General features: G+C 33.6%; 2 protein-coding genes across 4 annotated transcripts; both read left to right on the top strand.

Moving 5' to 3' along the window:
* Nucleotides 1-11: 11 nt before the first annotated feature.
* Nucleotides 12-16,190, top strand: Puf (ubiquitinyl hydrolase 1 puf). The gene is made up of 11 exons (XM_078177588.1): nt 12-245; nt 759-855; nt 969-1,317; nt 1,399-1,696; nt 1,777-2,517; nt 2,587-9,296; nt 9,358-9,548; nt 9,616-9,793; nt 10,249-10,415; nt 10,629-11,299; nt 11,561-16,190. The coding sequence occupies exons 1-11, from the start codon at nt 203-205 to the stop codon at nt 12,397-12,399; spliced, it is 10,284 nt and encodes a 3,427-aa protein (XP_078033714.1). The 5' UTR covers nt 12-202; the 3' UTR covers nt 12,400-16,190.
* A 450-nt stretch (nt 16,191-16,640) lies between these two features.
* On the top strand, nt 16,641-20,906 carry LOC144468275 (transmembrane protein 245). Of its 3 annotated transcripts, XM_078177620.1 has the most exons (10): nt 16,644-16,689; nt 16,763-17,345; nt 17,713-18,684; nt 18,763-18,927; nt 18,995-19,193; nt 19,269-19,453; nt 19,530-19,630; nt 19,715-19,732; nt 19,803-20,105; nt 20,182-20,906. In XM_078177620.1, exons 2-10 carry the CDS (start codon nt 16,830-16,832, stop codon nt 20,348-20,350), a joined length of 2,628 nt encoding a protein of 875 aa, XP_078033746.1. In that variant the 5' UTR covers nt 16,644-16,689; nt 16,763-16,829; the 3' UTR covers nt 20,351-20,906. The 3 variants fall into 3 exon arrangements, with proteins under 3 accessions (XP_078033745.1, XP_078033747.1, XP_078033746.1); XM_078177619.1 differs by having other exon boundaries at nt 16,641-17,345; XM_078177621.1 differs by lacking the exon at nt 19,715-19,732 and having other exon boundaries at nt 16,641-17,345; nt 20,182-20,882.
* The last annotated feature ends 18 nt before the right edge of the window (nt 20,907-20,924 follow it).

The raw sequence follows: 20,924 nt of genomic DNA on the forward strand, positions 1-20,924 counted from the left end.
CTGTTGCTCATCTGAAGTAAGCAGCAAGTGAACGCAGCTGCGTAAAAAAGCAATATGGTGACTAACGAATTAATCAACTGTTGAGGATAATCAAGAATACAAATGTTTAATAATATTACCAACTTTTGGAATGGGTGGTGGTGAAGTTGAGTGATGAACTTGACGTGACTAAAAGCCTTTTGAAGGCTGAAGAGAGAAAACCATGTGCGATGTGTGTGTTGACTTTCACGACCTTCTGCTCTCCTGTAAGCAAAATGTATACAATATCTTTCATGTTAACCTATTAAACTGTGCTGCATGTCGCGAACTTATATTCTCACGTTGATAATTGCTTTTTTGGTGTAAACTATTTAAAGGCAAAATGTTGCATAAAGGAACGATGAATTTGTTTCATACATTTTCTTTTAAAGTTACGTTTGTAACATTAGAATGTATAACCTTACCTCTTATGGTCTTGTGGCTTGTTGCATTAAATGAAAAATGTTTTTGAAGATTTAATTCTTTAAGATGCAACATTATCTTGTTAATTTTTTACTCAGAACGTCGTAAATAATATTAAAATTGTACGACTTGTTAAAATAATCAATATATATATATTGGAGTATTTTCATATAGAGAATAGTTGCATTAAATAATGTTTAAATCATTTACTAATTACAGTAATAGAAACAATTAATTAATTATTTTAAATTATTTATATTATTTGTTTATTAATACAGTATGTTTTACATATTTATGTGTATGTAACTTACATGTAGACGATGAAAGATCATCAAAAGAACAAGATGGACTGGCTATTCTTTGTATTTCGGATGTGGATACAACATTGCATTATGTTAATCAATGGGTACAAAGGTCTGGTTCCATTTTTAATGTTTAAATAAATTTTGAACGTTTATAAACATTTATTTGTAATATTTGACATTGTGTATGAAGTTAAAAGATTTTTTTAGTCATCATTGTTTTAGGCAATGTATGTGCTGTTATCGAGAAATAAAAAATTTTGATCGTTTTATACGATTAACACAGAGTGTTGTGTTGTGTACATTACAACAATTACAAATTATACAACATAATGGACAAGAAGCAGATGTTGAAAAATCATCAGCTAAAGATGAAAAAGAGGAAGAAGAAGAAAAAACTGACGAGGGAAAGGCAGAGGATTCAGATTTTGCACAAACAGAAACAAAACAAAGTTGGTCGCAACAAGATAGAGAAAAATTATTCCATCTACTTTCAAAAATATTTTTATTAAATTTTCCTCTTTATATTGCAATGAAACATGGCGGTGCAATTAATCCTTTAGCTCCAATAAAAGTAACTATTCATCATTTATTAGGGTACTCAAAAATTACTTTTGTTAAAAAGTTATACAGTATACTTTTATTCTTTTTAAAGGATGAAGGTGGATATTGTGAGCCTCATGATCCAGAAGTACCAGCACCCTTAATACGAGCAGTCTCTATATTTTGCCATCAAGGTGGCTTTAATCTAATGTCGGCTTGTTTTGATATGGAAACTACATTACCAGTTAGTCTTGCACACTCTATGGTTGCAGTAATATGTAATTTGAAATTGTGGTTGAATTATGGTAGCGTTATTCAGCTCTTTATACCATTACGCAGCCGAGTTATGAAATATATGTGTCGTTTAGGAGACAAAGAATTACGCACACCTGCAGTTAGAACAATGGCTGGTAAATTAGCAAATTTGCTATAGATATTGTAATGTGTGCTCCTGTTTTTTAATGATAAATTTATAATTTTATAAATTTAGATTTCATGTGGAGTGCTGTAAAAGATCCCATTGATGCAGTCTTACCAAGTTTTGATCGGGATGGATTGGATCTAGCGTTCAAATACTTTACTAGTACAACTTTAACCATGAGACTAGCCGGAATAGCTCAGATAAATGCTCATATCACAGCATTCAATGAACTTTGTAACAGTGAAACTATTGCTGAAGTGGAACAAGTGGGCCATGCATTGGCAGCTTGGTTGACAGAAAACAATATAATAGCTCACATATTTGGACCAAATTTGCATGTAGAAGTTATTAAACAAAGTCACATTGTATTAAGTTTTTTGGCTATGGAGGGTAGAATAGCATTATCAGATATGGATACTATGTGGCAAGCTGCACAATTAAAACACTGTGGACGTCCAGTATATGATTTGTTAGCACCCTTAGTGAAACATTTGGCTCCAACTCCAGTTCTACATTTGTATTCTTTGTTAGGAAAACTAGAACCAAAGGACCATACAGAACAAAGTTTATTTCTGGCATCTGCTTTGATTAAGTTTATTTGGACAGCAGGTGGTTCAGGTTATCCAAGAGGTTTAACTATAAAAAATAGAGAAATTTTAAGAGGAAATAGCGGTGTTGGTGGTAGTAGTACTAGTGATCCCAGTGGTATGGATGGAAGCAGTCCAGATGAGGATGAAGAACCTAGTCCTGCTCCATCTGAAGGACCTTCACCAAGAAAACAAGCAAGAGGTGATAGCAGTGATGGAGAAGGTATGTTGCATATAAAAAATGCACTTTCTTCTTTTAAGTATAACTACAATAAAATACGTAAATTTATAGGTCCTTTCAAAGCAAAGAGTATGGGCACAGCAGTTGTACAGACAAGCTTAAATGAAGCCGAAGGTTCAGCATTGGAAAAGTCTGAGTGTAATGTGGAGTTAATGAAAGATTCTGTGTGCGCTATACAAGATGATATAAAAGGAAAACAGAGTGGTTCGGACGCGGAGGCAGACACAGAAAAATCGAATGCAGAAGAGATAGTTGCCATTGAAAAGAAAAAGAGGAAAGTGTTGAGAAAAAGGAAGAAGCCACAGAAACGTTCTTTAGTTACTATGGATAAAACATTTGAAGATATTGTTAATCAAGAAAATGGTATGAAAACTAAAGATTTAATGATCGATATAAAGAGTAGAACCGAGGACAGCTTAAATAGTTCTTTAGACACGAGTGGACTAGTTACTTTCGATGATCCGAAAAGCGTTGACGCATTGGATCGCGTGAAGCAACAAGCCATGGGATTAGATCCAAGTGATCAACAAGTTCCAACGACGGCAGCATTATTGAGAAGAGCTAATAAAAATAAATACATGTCGCTAGTAGGCCATAACGTAGACCGGGCTCCAGATTCCGCAGACACTTCACACGATGAAGATGACAGCGATGTAGCAGGAGTTCTTGCTGCGGCAGATGGTCCTAGCGCTGTTATATCTGAACTTGCAGGTTTGGTACATGCGACTGGACCAACGTTTTTGCCTTCTGGCTTGGATGAGATGTTATCAGACGAAGAAGGATCTTATAGTAGTAGAATATCAAATAAAAGTGAGAAAAATATGGCAGACTTTGACGGAGAAGAAAGTGGCTGCGAAGAAGAATTAACACAACTTGCGGCGCGTCATTTAACAGCTATACAAATGCAAGCTTATCATCCACATCACTCTCATTCAACGATGACGATTAGACGATCCGTTTGTCGTCCTCCACAAGTAAGAAGTGTTCGTCAGACTGTTACACGCGTTAGTTCTCAATTTAACTTGGATAATGTATGCAAATCTGGAAATACATTATTATGGGATCTTTTACAAGATGATAAAATTGGACAACTAGGGGAAGGTTTAGCTTTAGAAGCTGAGAAGGCATTATGCAATCTTCTTTGCTTTAACGTTGACCGGCTTATACCTATGAAATTCATAGAAGGTTGTTTAGAAAATCTAGCAACTAACCGTTCAGTAGTTGTGTCTCTAAGATTATTACCCAAATTACTCGCCAGTTTTCAACAATTTGGCGCAATGGATGCGCATACAATAACGACATGGGCAGATCGTGAACGTGGAATGATGAAACACTTTTTCAACAATTTAAAAGCTTACACCAGCACGGGGCCAAAAAACAGTCTATATTCTCATCAAACAGAAATACAAGTAAGATTACAATTTCTGTCTTCGATTTTTTCGCCTTTGGGTTCACCTGACTGTTTTCGATTAAGTCTTGAACAAGTTGACATATTGTGGCAATGTTTGTCTCAAGATCCAACATGTGCCGATGAACTCTTCAGTTGGTTACTCAGTCAAGCAAAGTCAACAGAGCAACATGCCCTCGGAATGGATACACTTAAACATCTATGTATGCGTAAACTACCAAGTTTACCACCTGAAACTATTAGCATGATGGGTCTTAGTCTTTTTCAGCAATTATGCAATTTGGCTCGTTTGGCTGCTGCACACTTAGATAGACCTCTAAGGGACGTAGATTCGGTTGGTATGGATTTCTTGTGGAGAATAGCATTGAAAGCGAAAAGTACAGACGTCAGTATGGCAGCTATACAATATTTAAACGGTTACTATATGTCCAGGCAATTAACGCAAGAAGCAGAGTTTGTTTCACAGTGTATGACCCATCTTGCTGCAGCTAGTGCTGACTTAGATACAAACGAAGAAGCTAGTTTACGTTGCATACAACGAGCTTTGTTGTTGTTGAGGACACATTTGGAAGCTTTTCGGAAACGGTACGCCTACCATTTGCGTCGCTGGGTATTAGAAGGTAGAGGGGCTGGTAGTCACGTAGCTATGAACACTTCTGAAAAGGGCCAACAGTTAAGGATATTTGTACAACCAGCTGGAATTCCGGAGAAAACAAGCTTTACACTTTTTAGTACTGATTATGTTGCTGATTTAAGAGCAGAAGTTGCTAAATGGTGGGATGATACGCAGAACACTCAAGAAAAGTCATCATCTTCTACAAACACAAATCAGAGTAATGGATCAGTGCTAGGATCTTTACTTACTGATGGGCCGATTAGAATGATCACGCAAGGTCAGGAATTAACAATTGATTTCGATGAGAAAACATTACAGGAAATGGGTTTTAAAGATGGTCAATTAGTGTTCATTTCTCCTGGTGCTGGTCGAAGCAATGGTACAGGTAGGTGCAATAAACGAGACATAGATTCACCGTCTCTTTTACCACCTCCTCCACGAGAGTCTTTACCAACATTATTACTCCTACGGCCACAATATTTTGAACAATTATTCACACTGATGAGGACTTTGAGTGCTATGAAAACAGTAGTCAAAGGTGGTCAGGAAATTCCTCATACAAAAGCTCAAGTACTTTCAAGAAGAGTTTGGGATACATTGACTTTATTACCAACGAGTCCTACTTTATTGAGAGGTTTTCAGAAGTTGGGAGAAACTACTCTACCAGAATTGCTCGATCCTGCTAGCCCCCAAAAGTTGATGTACTCTTTATATATAGTAGAGTCTTTAAGTAGGCGTAATACAACAAGTCAACCTTCTACTGTGAATTCTTCATCTTCTGTAGCTACCCATGAGGGAGGCGGCGATGCAGATGATAATCAGGAAGACAAAGAAAAAGATGTTGTTTGGTCTACTCTGTTTGTTCAACATGGTGGCCTGCGACATTTGTTCGATATTTTCATGTCAGGCTGTTTGGAACAGGGAGATGGTAGCGAGTGGCAACAGGATTGTCTCGCTAGTTTACTAAAACAATTATGTCATTTGGGCGTTGTTAAGGAAGAGAAGAAAAGAAGTAAAGCAGATAAATTACTCGTACTTAAACTAAGTGAAGCAATGCTTTCAATGATGAATGTGGATGCTGTTATGGCTCGAATAACGAGTATATTAAATGAAGCATCTTTGCCTAGAGATCCAAATCACTATAAAACAGGTCTTTTCGGTAGATCACAAGTTATACATTATACTATGGCTTTATTAGTTTGTTGGGTACACAGCGACGACACAGTTAGACAATATCTTTTTTCATCAGGCGAACCTTTCGGAAAAACGTGGTTACGAAGATTAGTTTTGGAAGATCCTGAACCAGCCGTCAGAAGAGAAGTTTGTACAGCATTATATAGGTTGTGCTTAGGTAATACAGGTTCGGAGGATGACAATTCAGATATTGCTAGCTTGATTGTACCAATGTTGAATACATTATTAGAACATCTTGTGATAGCGGAAGCAATGCAGCCTTCCCACAGGAAACCAGATTTACCATTACACTTGCATCCAGTGTTAGATGATGGAAAAGAACCATATGGACCTGCTTGCAGAGATTACTTTTGGCTAGTTTGTCGATTGGTTGATTCTTTACCAGAAGAAGCAATCAAAGAGGGAGCAGACGATTCTAATACAACAATAGATCTGGAAGCATTAGCAATAAGAGTGATCGACTCTGTTTTAAATAGAGAACATCTTGAAACTCGTCATAATACTATAGAAGATGATGGTTTAGTAGGATTATTAAATCTTACTTGTAACATAATGACTCACAACCCAACCTGTAAACAAGGAAAAATTGGACAAAACTTATTGCTTGAAGTGTTCGATTTTCTGTTCGCATTACCAAATCCGCGATCAAAACATGTCCCCAAGTGTAAAAGTCAAGTTTCTAGGTCAGCAGCATTTGACCTACTAGTTGAACTTGTAAAATCGGCACCCGATAATTATAGAATCCTACATGAAAAACTATTGGCTCAACATAAACCTGGTCCTCATTCTCCATACCCATGGGATTATTGGCCACATGAAGACGGGCGTTCCGATTGTGGATACGTAGGTTTAACAAATTTAGGTGCAACTTGCTACATGGCTAGTTGCATGCAACATTTGTATATGATGCCGCAAGCTCGTGTTTCCATATTGGGTGCTGATTGTAATAGAGCAAATAAACACCAACTCACGTTAAGGGAACTACAGAGAATGTTCGCTTATCTTTTAGAATCTGAGAGAAAAGCATACAATCCTCGAAGTTTCTGTAGAGTGTACACAATGAATCATGAGCCACTTAATACTGGCGAACAAAAGGATATGGCTGAATTCTTCATAGACCTTGTATCTAAATTGGAAGAAATGACAGCAGATTTAAAAAACTTGGTGAAAACATTATTTTGTGGTGTAATATCTAATAATGTTGTATCATTAGACTGTGAACATGTAAGTAGAACATTAGAAGAGTTTTACACTGTTCGTTGCCAAGTAGCTGATATGAGAAATCTCTATGAAAGTTTAGACGAAGTGACGGTTAAAGACACTCTAGAAGGAGATAATATGTATACATGCTCCCAATGTGGTAAAAAAGCTAGAGCAGAAAAGAGAGCATGTTTTAAAAAATTACCACACATATTATGCTTTAATACTATGCGATATACTTTTAATATGGGTACCATGTTGAAGGAGAAAGTAAATACGCACTTTAGTTTTCCATTGAGGCTAGACATGTCCGGATATGTTGAAAAGAAACTAATGCCCCAACATTATCAAGAAGAAAAGAAAGCTTCTGAGAAGAAAAAATCTGAAAGTGATCAAACAAAACTGGATAATAACGATGATGAAGATGAAAAAGAATACTATCAGTATGATTTAATAGGTGTAACTGTACACACTGGCACTGCTGATGGTGGACATTATTATAGTTTCATTAGGGATCGCACATGTCCTAACAAAGATAAGTGGTTCTTATTCAACGATGCTGAAGTTAAACCATTTGATCCTAATCAAATAGCAGCAGAATGTTTCGGTGGTGAAATGACAAGTAAAACGTACGATTCAGTTACAGATAAATTTATGGATTTCAGTTTTGAGAAAACAAACTCTGCTTATATGCTTTTTTATGAATGGTGTGCTGATCCAGGCAATCAAGCAAAAGAAGAAGAAGCTACTGTTTCCAGTCCAAATGGACGACAACCCTCTACATTGATTCAAAAGACTACTAAAAAATTACCACCATTAGAGTTGAATAAAGAACTTGAAGATTGGATATGGCAAGATAATATGCACTTTCTCCAAGATAAAAATATATTTGAACATACTTACTTCACATTCATGTGGCAAATATGTGGATATATACCGCAAACGTTACTCTCTGTACAGCCTGATATAACAGAAATGTCAGCTGATTTGTCAACATCATTCTTTATGGAAACTTTTATTCATGCTAAGGAAAAACCGACTATGGTGCAATGGGTAGAACTGTTAACGAAACAGTTTAACAGTTCTGCTGGTGCATGTGCTAGATTTCTCGAAAGAATGGCTAGTGACTCATGGTGGCCAATTCAAATACTAGTTAAATGCCCGAATCAAATGGTGAGACAAATGTTCCAAAGGCTATGCATTCATGTGATACAACGATTGCGCGCTACTCAAGCACCTTTGTATCTTCTTTGCGATGAGGAAAATGACGTGAACACTGTTGGTACTCGTTCATGTGTAACAAGATTCGTGAGAATGCTCCTATCTCTCATGGAGCACGCAAAACAACATCTGAAACATCTGACAGAATATTTTAGTTTTTTATATGAATTCAGCAAAATGGGAGAGGAAGAAACGCTTTTTCTAATTAGAGTGCAAGCCATTTCAACTATGGTAAATTTTTATCTTGGTCACAAAACACATGAATTCGTAGATGCAGTTAGCGAAGAAGAAGAAGAGGAAGAAATCGTTGCCATGCCAACAGAAAAATTGAGACCTGCTTCTTTAGATAAAATGATCACTTTGATAGCAACATTGGTTGAACGTAGTAGAGGACCTGATCACAGACTAGCTTTGTCTCCAGCAGACCTCAGTGCTGTTGCTGGAGGTAAAGGATTTCCGTTTCTGTATCAGCAAACGCGAGACGTCATTAATCTTAATCAAACAAGAAACTTAATCCAATCTTTGTGTCGTTGGAATGACAGATTAGCTATACATATTGTAACAATGATATTCCAAGCTATAACTAAACATACAGATGTGTGCCAACCATTCTTCAAACTTCTAACACTATTAACAGAAAGTTCAGGACCTAGTGGTTTACCTTGTATGACTCAACTGATTTTGGGCAGAGTATGGGAAGCAGCCAGAGTTGCACCTCATGGTGCATTGGAGTGGTTAGCTTTGGCTGTGACAAGAAGTAAACTTGCACATGCCTGGGTGTTGCAAGGACTAGATACATGGTTACAACATTTCTTATTGGAACACTCAAATCAAAGAGTTCGTTCAGCAGCTGCTTTTCTTCTTGTATCTCTGGTTCCCTCAACTCACTTTAGACAAGGCTATCGCAGTGCTCACCGATTAGGCTTAGGTTGCAATACATCTAGAGAACTGCAACTATCACCGGAAGCTACTCTAATATTGCATCAAATATATACAGCACTTTTAAGATTACTACAACCAGCAAGACTATATATCGATATACAGACCCATGGTACAATGAAACTCACTGCCTATTTTGCATTGCTCACCTATTGTGTTGTTTCAAAGACAGAAAAATTAATGGTAAGTATAATATAATATATTTTGATTTAGTTACATGATGCTGTAAATTATTTACTTCTAGTTTGGACAATATCTAAATGATTTATGGACACTGTTTCATCCGAAACTTTCTGAGCCTAGCATTCCAGTGCATCACAATAAACAAGCTGTATTATTATTTTGGTACCACGTCTGTTCAGACTGTCCAGAAAATGTTGCTCATATACTTCATAATCCACATATAACTAAAAATATTGCATTTAATTATATATTGTAAGCTCGTTTTTCCTCCACATGTAAATGATACTTGTGTAATTTTCTAATAACATATGCATTGTAGGGCCGATCATGAGGATCAGGACGTAGTATTATTTAACAGAGTAATGCTGCCTGCTTATTATGGTTTGTTACGACTTTGCTGTCAACAATCACGCACCTTTACAAGACAATTAGCTGCACATCAAAACATTCAATGGGCGTTCAAGAATATCACACCACATCCTACTCAATACTCAACCGTAAGATTGTAGTATTAATAATATCTACATTTACTAATTCTATGACTACAAGGAAGAACACTGCAAATCAAATGCTTCGTATTAGTAGCTTTTCGAAGTGCATATTTTTTTTGAGTCTGTAGAATCCGTTTTCACGAAATTTCTTCTAATAAATACGTAAATCTTATATGCTACAGTTCAATTAATGCATTCACTTAAAATTTTCGATATTTTGACTTGGCACGTTTCCCCTTATAGTTATAGAATTACTTCGTGCATTACAATATTCAGTCAGTCACTGATTAATCTCTTGTGTTATGATATTTAATTAGACTCATAGGGAATATTTCAAACCAAATTTAATAATCATAAGTACTATTTTTATTCCTTAAAGTCAAATTGAAAGAAGATATGACAAAGAATTAAAGTGTTAGTTATAATTTATTGTAAGAATACAATTTCGTTTTTTGTTATAGGCTGTAGACGAACTGTTCAAATTGATGCAATTATTAGTAGCTAGGCACCCGGATCAAACAGAGCAAGAAGAATCTGAAATTGCATCATTCAGGAGAGGAACATTATCTTCGTACTTACAAGGACTAGACGGGCGATCATGTTGGGCTACGCTCATCTCTGCATTCCGGTATCATATTTAATGATATACGTAGAATAAGACGCGAGACATACATGTTTCTGTTAAAATCGTTGAACATCATTTTCAAATTTATTTGAAAGTCATTGGTGTTTTATAAACAACGTGATATATTTCTATCTGCATAATATTGTACTTAATGTCAATACGAGTTAAATTATTTATGACCTATTTTATAATTATATATTTATATTTGTTTTGCAGTATTTTAATCGAAACAGATGACGATCGCTTGTACGTTGTGTACAATGGAGGATTAAGTATGGCTCTGGAAGCATTTCACATGTTGCATATAATGTATCATGAAGCAACAGCGTGTCATGTAGCTGGCGATCTAGCTGAATTAATTGCAATTATTGTCGAACTGGTACGATGCATCAGAACCGCTAGAGAAGGACCTGACGCAAGAAATATATTAGCTAATTGTAAAGAATGGCCAGACATTCTTCGGAAATTAGCGACATTATTGAATACGTACAATCCACCGGACATGAGAAACCTTGCTATAGATCTTTTGAAGGAACTCGTAATGCTTGTACCTGCTGAGGCTATATTAATTTTAGCGCCATTGCTCTCACACTGCCATGCAGCTCTTCAAGAGTCACATGCCGCTGTTCCACCTGGTCCGTATCTTCCAAGAAGATCTACTCCTCCAGGAAAATTGCCTACTCGACCCGCCAGACCAATGGTTCAAATGGCCGTGCCGCATTCTCAACTGGAAGCATCGAAAGGAGTAGACCCAGAATATGACAGTGCTTTACTTGAGTTTTATTTACCATATCACGAACTTATTGATGTGATGTGTAGATTGGCTATCAATAATGATTGTATGACAGACACGTTAGTTAACTTAAGTGCTATGTTAGGATTCGAAGGTGGGTATTAATAGTTATTGACAAATTTGAGTTATTTTTACAGTCGGAGTCAGGGATTTTGTGCGAAATTTCAGTTACATAAGATTCGTCAGTTAATAATTATTTTTTGTAATTAAAAAATGTTTAATTGTACATATTTTTTGAAAGGAACAGAAGGCAATAGCCATAAATAGTTGATTAAATTCCTTTACTGCCTGTAAAAAATGCTCAATTTAGTATCAAATAACTTAATGACGTTATAATGAAATAACTGAATTACAGGTGTCCCACTGCACTTAGCGTTGTTTCCTCGATTGTGGTTAGATGTTCATGCGGCTACACACATAGACAGAAAGCATATTGCGTCTCTTCTATGTTCTTCTTATACAGTGGACTATGTTGATGCTGTACTATTGGATGAGAGATCATCGTTAGGTGTACCAGCAATTCATGCCTTTTTGAAAACTTTCTTTCCTAAGCTTGCTAACCATGTGTTAACTGAACAGACTTGTCTACTTATTGACAACTTAGTTAGTTCTATGATGGCAATGGTTGAAGCAGTAGACATTCAAGCATCTGCTCATAGATTAACTGGAGACTTAAGAGCATTAGCTTTAGTCTATAGTAGCAGTTCGAGATTGAAACCACCGGCTACCTTGTTACCAGCCCTAGAGACTCTACTGACTCGAACCAGAGCCATTAAAGTAAAAGAGTCCAGTCAGCAGGAAGTAGAAGCACCCTCGAAGAAACGGAAGTTCACTGTGAATGAAGATAGTGAAACTACTGATAAGGAATTGCATCTACCAATCAAAGAACTTAATGAACAGAAAAATGTTTCCGATATAGACAATGAAGAAAAGGATAAAACAGAAGGTAATGATGTGGCTTCATCTGAATCTGGAGATGATAAGACTATGTCAAAACATAAGAGCAACAGTCAAGTAGAAAATATTCCAACAAGCGTCAGTACAACATCTCCAAGTTTATTTGATACAGTGACAGCTAATAACTGTGGAAGCCAATTAAGATGTTCGTTGACCAATGTCTCTTGGCTTGAAATGCTGGAGAAGACCATTGTCGACCTACAGATGATTGTGCAACTGCAAACGAAGAACAACTAATTCTGTAAATGTTTCTGAATGGTGCTTTAACATAGAAGCATACAGTACAGGACTAAGTTCACGTGTAACTTATACCGTTCTTCAAAACTTACAGAACGAAAATTAAGTTATACGTCTTCTGAATTTAGAAGAACAAATTTTTAGTGTGTTTGTGTTCTATAAAAATGAGATAAATATGTTTCTACGTATGGATTGAATGCAATTTATTTTCCAAATGTAGGTGCGTAAGATATTTTCATTGACTTAAATTATATTAACCACAAAAAACATGATGGTAAAAGCAGATCATAAATCAGGACTGAGCAATTTTTCAGATTATCTAATAAATGTTCGTTAGTGCTGTGAGATCACTTATCTCTTGGCAATATTTGGCATACGCTATTTGAGTATATGGTATTATAAGCCACCCAGTATTCGTTAACAGGAATTGCAATAGCTTCAAGATAGTTTAGGAAATGCAATTAAGTTTGTTAAAACTGTAATCGTTTTATATATGCTTATTTTGGTTAATGAAAGATATTACAGGATTCTTTAAAATTGCCGCAGTAACTTTGCTAGTATAAGTCATAATAGTTTCTCTATATTATTACATGCCAGTTAAAAACACTACATTGGCTTGCCATTGTACCATACTTTCGATAATATTTTCAAAAATTTTCAATTATGTAGTTCATAAATGAGTTCTTTTATCATTTCCATCATAGCACACGTTTTTTCAATCAATTTACGTTTTATAGCATTATGTTTTTATCTATTTCTCTCCTTAAACCGCCCAAAGGAACCTAGTAAATCTTTCGACACGACGAATAAATCTTGTGTTTATTTTTTAACATATTTGTCTATATTTTGTCTATACAACAAATCGTGGTCCTTCTAGTATATAAAATTATTTCTCGTATATAGTATCGTGATATCAAAGATTTTAATTTATATTACTAATCATTTCTTTCCGTAAAAACAATATTTAACTTTCGTTCTTATTAAAATTATTCGAACATTTTTCGCATCGTAGTTACCGAGTTGCAATTTTGAACTACAATGGTTACAAGCAAAAATTTAGCGTTCATAGCATTAGCATACTACCTCCTCGCTTTTTTTGTATAACGATTAACAATAAAGATATCTCACATCACAAATGAACAATGGTGAAATTTTTGAAGGATTCGCCAAAAAATCTGGATATTGTATGAAAAGAATGAAAATATGTTCATACAGCAAAAAGATACGAAACTGAAAACATATCCACTCAGATCCAGACAGTTTGACTAGTAGAAAAACATGTATACTTATTGTATTTTTGTTCGTTTTTTTACTAACTCATTCAATAAATGAATATAACTTTGCCACTCTTTGTGACACTACGTTCGAGGAGACGTCAGTATAATTAAGCTTTAAATGCTGACCGGTTTAATAACATAATACTTTATTCATAATACAGATGCGTGCTAGAATCTGAGTCAGCCTAGCTGCTCGGTGATACAGTGTTTCGGGATAAATTCATATTTCGAGGAATTTATTGCCCTAATTAACAATCTGATCAATTACATGCAACTTTTAATAAGTACACTACTTCGATACACCCCATTAATGAACTTATTCAAAAACATTATGACCTAATTGAATAAGTTTCTCGAAATGTTTAACTCTGTAATGTTCGAAATATTGTTTCACCTATTTTTACGACCTAGTACATTGTTCAAGGAAAGATATATAATTTATTGTATACGCTTGTATACGTGAATGTATGCACATAACGCGAATAATAACCCAGACGCACGTTCTCGTCAGAGTTGAGCTTATTGTCAGATAATGGCACTAAAGTATGGTATCTCGTCCACATTGAAATTCATGAATTACTATGCGTGTTTGCAATTTCGATACAATAGCGAAACGACGTATGTTTGCAACGCGAGATTAGCAAATATTGTGAATTGAGATTGTGCGATATACCTGTGCGAGATATTTGTTTCTCCGCCATATTAACGTTACTTAAATGCCTGGAAAGGGGAGGATACAAACTGAACAAAGTACTCGAAAGTATAAAAAAATACAGAATATTGACGAAACATTTTATTTATTCGAGTTTATTTAAAATTTAGAAAACAACTCTATCAATTTGTTTTTTAATGTTACAAATTTTCTTCATAGTTTTTTTACATACTTTTTGTATGGTATAGTTGAATACGTTGAGAAAACTTACAGTAAGTAGCCTCCCCTTGCAAGAGAAACGTATCTTAAGCAGTATTTTGAGTCATTTAACATTGAAACATTGTGTCATGTGATATGAACTGATGGAGTTCTAATCATTCATAACGTCATCGCACAAATAATTGATACAGTATTGAAAAATTCTATATTTTTTCGTAATACCTTAAAGTTTATTCAATTTTTCATCAATCATTATTATGATTTTTTTCAGCTTTTGAATATTTATCATTTTTTCAGACATTTTATGTAATGGTATTCACTAAAGAAATTAAAGTGATACTTTTATGCAATTTGAAATTCTAATATAATGTGACTTATGATATCCTCAATATCAGCAGCACGTATGTTGGTCTGGACTATATTCTAGTTTGAACTTGCATAAAGAAATCGATCTTATCTCATTAGTTGACATCATTATATAAAATTTTAGAGAACATTGTAATGATCTAAAAACAAAGAAAAACAATAATAATAATTGATGATGATTCACTTTCAGGTAGTACAATAAAGTATAGAACTTTTTAATGCCAAATCAATTAGTTGTACAATACAGTTGCGAATTATTACAAATTCAATGTTTCATATCACACAGACTAATAATTATGGATTTTGGGAACAGCTTCTTACGACTGCTGTTACGTCAACTATCACAATATAAATACGAAAATTACGAAATAAAAAGAAAAATATTGACAAGAACATTGGCTTTAAGTTTTCTCGCGTAGACAGTTTGTTCGAGTGCGTGGAATAATGTATTAATTATGAAGCTCGTTCTCTCGGTGTCTTAACATCATTCGTTAATAAATATTATGAAAGCGAAACGAAACATGTTCGCGAAACGAAATAAGAATCTACAATAAACAAAGTTAAATATTCCGTAATATGCTTGATCGATATCGCGTCATATTTCAAATTGTATTTCTAACATTCGACGTAATATATATAATTGTGATGGAAATACTGTGATTAGCAATCTTAGGTCTATTTCTGCTAATTTGCAAAACTAAATATACGGATATGATGATCGTACCCGTACACGCACATACAATTACAATGAATTTTTCACGGATTCAAGTATTTTTAATCGTTACGTGTCGATGATAACCCATTAAGTTCCATGAATCAGAAGTATATGTAATAGTGATCGAAACTTCGAAAATAAGTTTTAATAAAAGAGGGAAAATGGGAGAAGAATGTGCGGGGAGACATAATATGATCGTAATAAAGATACATACATGCGAGATGAGCATTTACATTTTACTTTTAATTATTAAAAATGACAAAATGATTCATACAACACATTTCGATAATCTCCATATTTATAAATAAAAAGCGAAACAATACACGTGATAGAACGCTTGAGCTTTCGAAATAATTGAATTCGGAGGTGGTTAAGACTGTATAAAAACATTTTGGGCGTACTATAATACTTTTGTCATTTTATCAGCCTTCCGAAAATATCGGAATTTACTTCGTCAGATTTGTATCTCCAGTATGTGTTTACATTTATGTATTCATTTATATACTTAAGGTGTATAGTTTTTGATCGACGATAAATAAACTCTTTTCATTTTAAAATTCTATGTATGTACACAGATATTCTTCCGAATTTCGGGTATTCTGATCTATCGTACTTATAAAGAAGGTATAAATGATTTTTAAAAAACAAACTGAAATTTTGAACTGATTTTAAAATAATTAAATACGAAATTTCGAATAAGAAAAAATCTATATCTACATGACGAAATCAATGACGTCGAGGAAATCAGATTTAAATTAATCACATTTATATTTAGCCAACTTTATATTCTACTACATGTGTATAAAATATATAAATATACAAACAATTTATCTGAAAAGATCGTTGTTTCATTCATGTAATATAAGTCTGTTTTTTAAAAAAATCATTTCTTTTTTTATAAACTCTGTTACAATTTAAACGAAGTATCGTTTATATTTGCTTTCCCCTATCCTCAGTGATATATACATATGTGTATAGTGAATGCATATGGGGACTGTAACAGTATCGCAATGCAGTGCGGTACCTATTAACCATTGTATGTATGTACATACAAAGAATCAGTATGTTTACGTTTCTTCCTTCACTATTTTAAAGAGATACAATCATCTCAACATTTTTTAATGTTTTTAGTAGAATGCGATAGTAAAAATATTCAAATTTGAATATTGTACGTGCGAAGGAAACATTGATTACGTATACGATGGATAACTCGCGACCGCCAATGGATAACCTCTTTAACATGCTGTCAAGCTTGAGTGCGGGTCATGAAAATGCTTTAAAGCAAGGCATTTACAATGCCTTGGCACTGTTTCTTTTATGCCTGATTTCAGTGGCTGGTTATGGATTGTATATTATATTGAGTCCTTTCGTAAAACCCTTGATATGGGCCTTATTATGTGGGTCTGTTCTATTTCCATTTAAGTATTCATTAACTACCATTGTAGAGTCATGGTTCGAAAAGACAGAAACATCTCGTACACCACTGGTTATAAATTTAACTTTAGTACCCTTACAAATAGTGAATAAAATCTCTGACAACTTGGGATCATTCTTGTGGGGACACGTTAAATATATTATTGCTACGTTTTTGTTGGGAACTGTTGGTCTTGGTTTATACCATTATACACCAAATATACTAAGTTGTCTTGTATGGAGAATATGTATGAGTTTTAATTTTATTCTTGGATTTTTCATAACAACATGTAACATTTATACGGTAAGTATTAAATATTTAAAACTGAATGAACTAAGATCTAAAAGTGAGGATAAAAGTTTAGGACTTTGTTTAACTATAATGTAAACTACAAACAAACAAATTATACATCAAAGAAATTAATAGTATTCTTGCTGCAAAAGTTATACAACTAAAAAAATATAATAATTTAGTTAGTGACTAGTTATATTGTTCTCCCTAATATATTCCTTATATTAATAAATTTGATTAACAAGGCAATGTCTATTCATATCCAAAAATAGTTTGACACTTATTAGTTTTGAAAACAAATTTGAAAATTTGCTGAATATTTTTTTATTACTTAATGTTTGTGACAATACTATATTAATGTATATCTTTATCTTTACAGATTTCTGTTTTGCTCATTGGATATTTATACACATTGTATATTTATTGGACGCCAAATAATTCGTTTCATTTTGGTTATACATCCTTTGTTATGTGGTTCTATATTAGTCTATACATTTCTAATATATTAGGAGCCTACAAGATACTTGTATTTATATCATTACAAATACTGTGCTTAGTAGGATTTATATACGAAGTAATACTTGTAATGGAAAATCAAGAATTAGAGGGCAATAATATGACATTCATGGAAGCAACGCGTATTACGCTTACAAATAACTTGGTTGTAAATATTGAGAAGGATACATTAACTCCATTAACAAATGATGAATCTATAGAGAACATTGAAACTGAAACAAACATCACAGATGTGCAGTTTGAAGACAGTAACGAAGATGTTGCAAAACCATTATCTGCTCCAGTAAAAACAAGTAGTGGATTCAATCCAAAAGTATATAAGAAATCATTATCATTGGATACTGATGTTAATACTGCTTTACTAAGCCACAAATCACAATTCTCAAAAAGTAATCGCTATATATTAAGAAGATTGAAAACTGAATTAAAAATATCTATAGATGTGGAAGACAATAAAGTTGATACTGACATATACATGTATGGTGCATTGTATGCATGTATTGGTATGGTTTTGTGGAAACACAAATGGATGATATATGTTTTAATGATTCCAACAGCTTTTTATATTGTTAAACAATTTGCTAATTATTTTGGATTATGGAAAATGATAATGAAACAATATAATATTATAATGCAAATTACAATGACCTGGTTTATGGAAAGACATCAGGCTCTTTTGCCAGCTAATGTTAGAGGATTATATAAAGTTGCAATTGTAATTGATAAAAAATTAACAAAAGCTTTAAAAGCATCAGTCGATACAATGGCAACAATTGCTGTGATCCTTGGTTTACTTATATTTACTATTTCTGCATCTGTTTTCATAACAATACAGGTATGAAAAATATATTAATTAAATTTAAGGACTAAGTGATTTGTAGAACTTTTCAATAAAATGTGATGTTTATTACAGGTTTATACGGAAGGCATGTATCTTATTCAAATTACTGGAGAAATTCTTAATTCATCATTAATGAATAATCCAGACATAGATTGGTTGCCTGAACAATGGGAAGGTTCAGTCAATAGTGTACTAGATAATGCATACACATATGGGCGAAGTGCCATTTCCGATGGAGTAAGGAATGCAAACCTTTCTGTAGCTCATAGATATATTTTTGTAATATTTATAATGTGCGATTTAGGTGAAAGGTATGATGAAAGATTTAGACCCCATAAAGGCAGAACAAATGGAGAAAAAGGTTTTAGAACTGTGGGATAAACTATATCAAGCATGGATGATGTCCAATGAAAGTTCAGACTTAGTTGAGTCTAGTGTGGACGTAGCAGGGGCCCATTCAGTTTGGGAAAGCTTCACCGAAATCTTTGAAAAAACACCTTTACGTAAGTCTTCTCAGAATAAACAAGTGTGTATAAAATGGAAACTATTTGTGACCATAATATATTTTATATTTATAGAACTATTTAACATGGATAGCATACAAAATTTTATAAAAGAGAACATTGGAATTTTCACGTCAGTTCTTGATTCTATTTGGAGTATACTTAAGGGCAATATGTCTGTGATACTAACTATCTGTACAGAGTTATTTTATATCATACTCATGAGCGGATCAGCTGTTCTTAATTTTGCTCTCAGCATGGTATATAATAAAAATACATTAATTTTTTTAACCCATTGAAGCTCTCTTTCACTGATGAAATTTTCAACACTTTTAGGTTGTCTTCTTTACAACACTCTTTTACCTCCTTAGTTCTAGCAAGAAGAGTTATAAACCCATTGAATTAACCACATTATTTAATCCTATTAGTTGTCACAGGTAACTATGAATTTGTTATGAATGTATTTTTTGGGATTATCTTATAAAATGATCATTACCTGAAACATATTTTTTATTAACAAGCACTCTTTATGTCGAAGGGTATGTTACATTGTAAAAGTACAACAGTAAATGAAACAGTATAAATATTACAGAGAGATGTATTTTTTAGATATGCTGTGGCCTTACAAGAAGCAGTAATTGGAGTATTTGCCGCAACATTTAAACTCGCTTCCTTTTTTGGCATGTGGACATGGTTTATACATAACTTATTTCAAGTAAAAATTGTCTACCTGCCAGCTACTTTTGCAACAATACTTGCGGCTGTGCCATTTTTAGATGCATATTTTGCATGCATTCCGGCTACCTTGGAACTTTGGATGACTCGTGGATCCATGATTGCTATCTTATTTTTCATGTTCCATTTTATTGCGTGTAACGTAGTAGTAACGGAATTTTACAAAGAAATCAAAGGGTATGATAATTTTAATGAGAATTGTTATTTTTCGATACAAATTTTATGTAATCGAATGAACCAATCTTTGTTGCAGTGGTGGACATCCTTACCTTACAGGTCTTTCAATAGCAGGTGGAATCTTTTGTCTAGGGGTAGAAGGTGCAATTTTTGGTCCATTACTGCTATGTTGCATTATGGTAGCAATTAATTTGAGTCGTCGCTATCTTAATTCACCTTCGGACGAAGTCATGCCAGAGCCCTAATAAATATAAGTCAGTTTTTGAGAAAATAATCCAAAAATCTTTAAAAGCAATCGCATATATAAATTTGATTAAAGAAACAATTAAAAATATAGTTTATGCCAAGTGATATTTACAAAAGCTTTACACAACATTTGTAATTTATATCTTTAAACAAATTGTCAAAAATTATCTTACTTTTAGTTGAAATATTATATTGCCTTTAGAATTTATTTTTTGATAACTTACCAGCAATTACATTCAAAAACACTAAATTGTACTGTAAAGAGTCTCAGCTTACGCTTATTAATATTATACAATATTAGTATTAAGTATTTATAGACTATAGTTGAATACTGCGTTAAGAAACACTTTGTTATTTATTGTCATAAAAAATGTATATACAAATATGTGAATGCAGCATAAAATACGGTGCTATGTATATAATTTTTGCAAATTACATACAATATATATTTTTTGACTCATTGTCAACTAGTTTGAAAGTATATGAATCTATCTTCAGTTTCGTGTGTTGTGTAATATACTTGAATATTAATAATATTCTGTTTTTTAATGAAAATTTTCAATGAAAGTAAAA

The sequence above is a fragment of the Augochlora pura genome, chromosome 4, assembly GCF_028453695.1.
Source record: "Augochlora pura isolate Apur16 chromosome 4, APUR_v2.2.1, whole genome shotgun sequence".
Lineage (NCBI taxonomy): Eukaryota > Metazoa > Arthropoda > Insecta > Hymenoptera > Halictidae > Augochlora > Augochlora pura.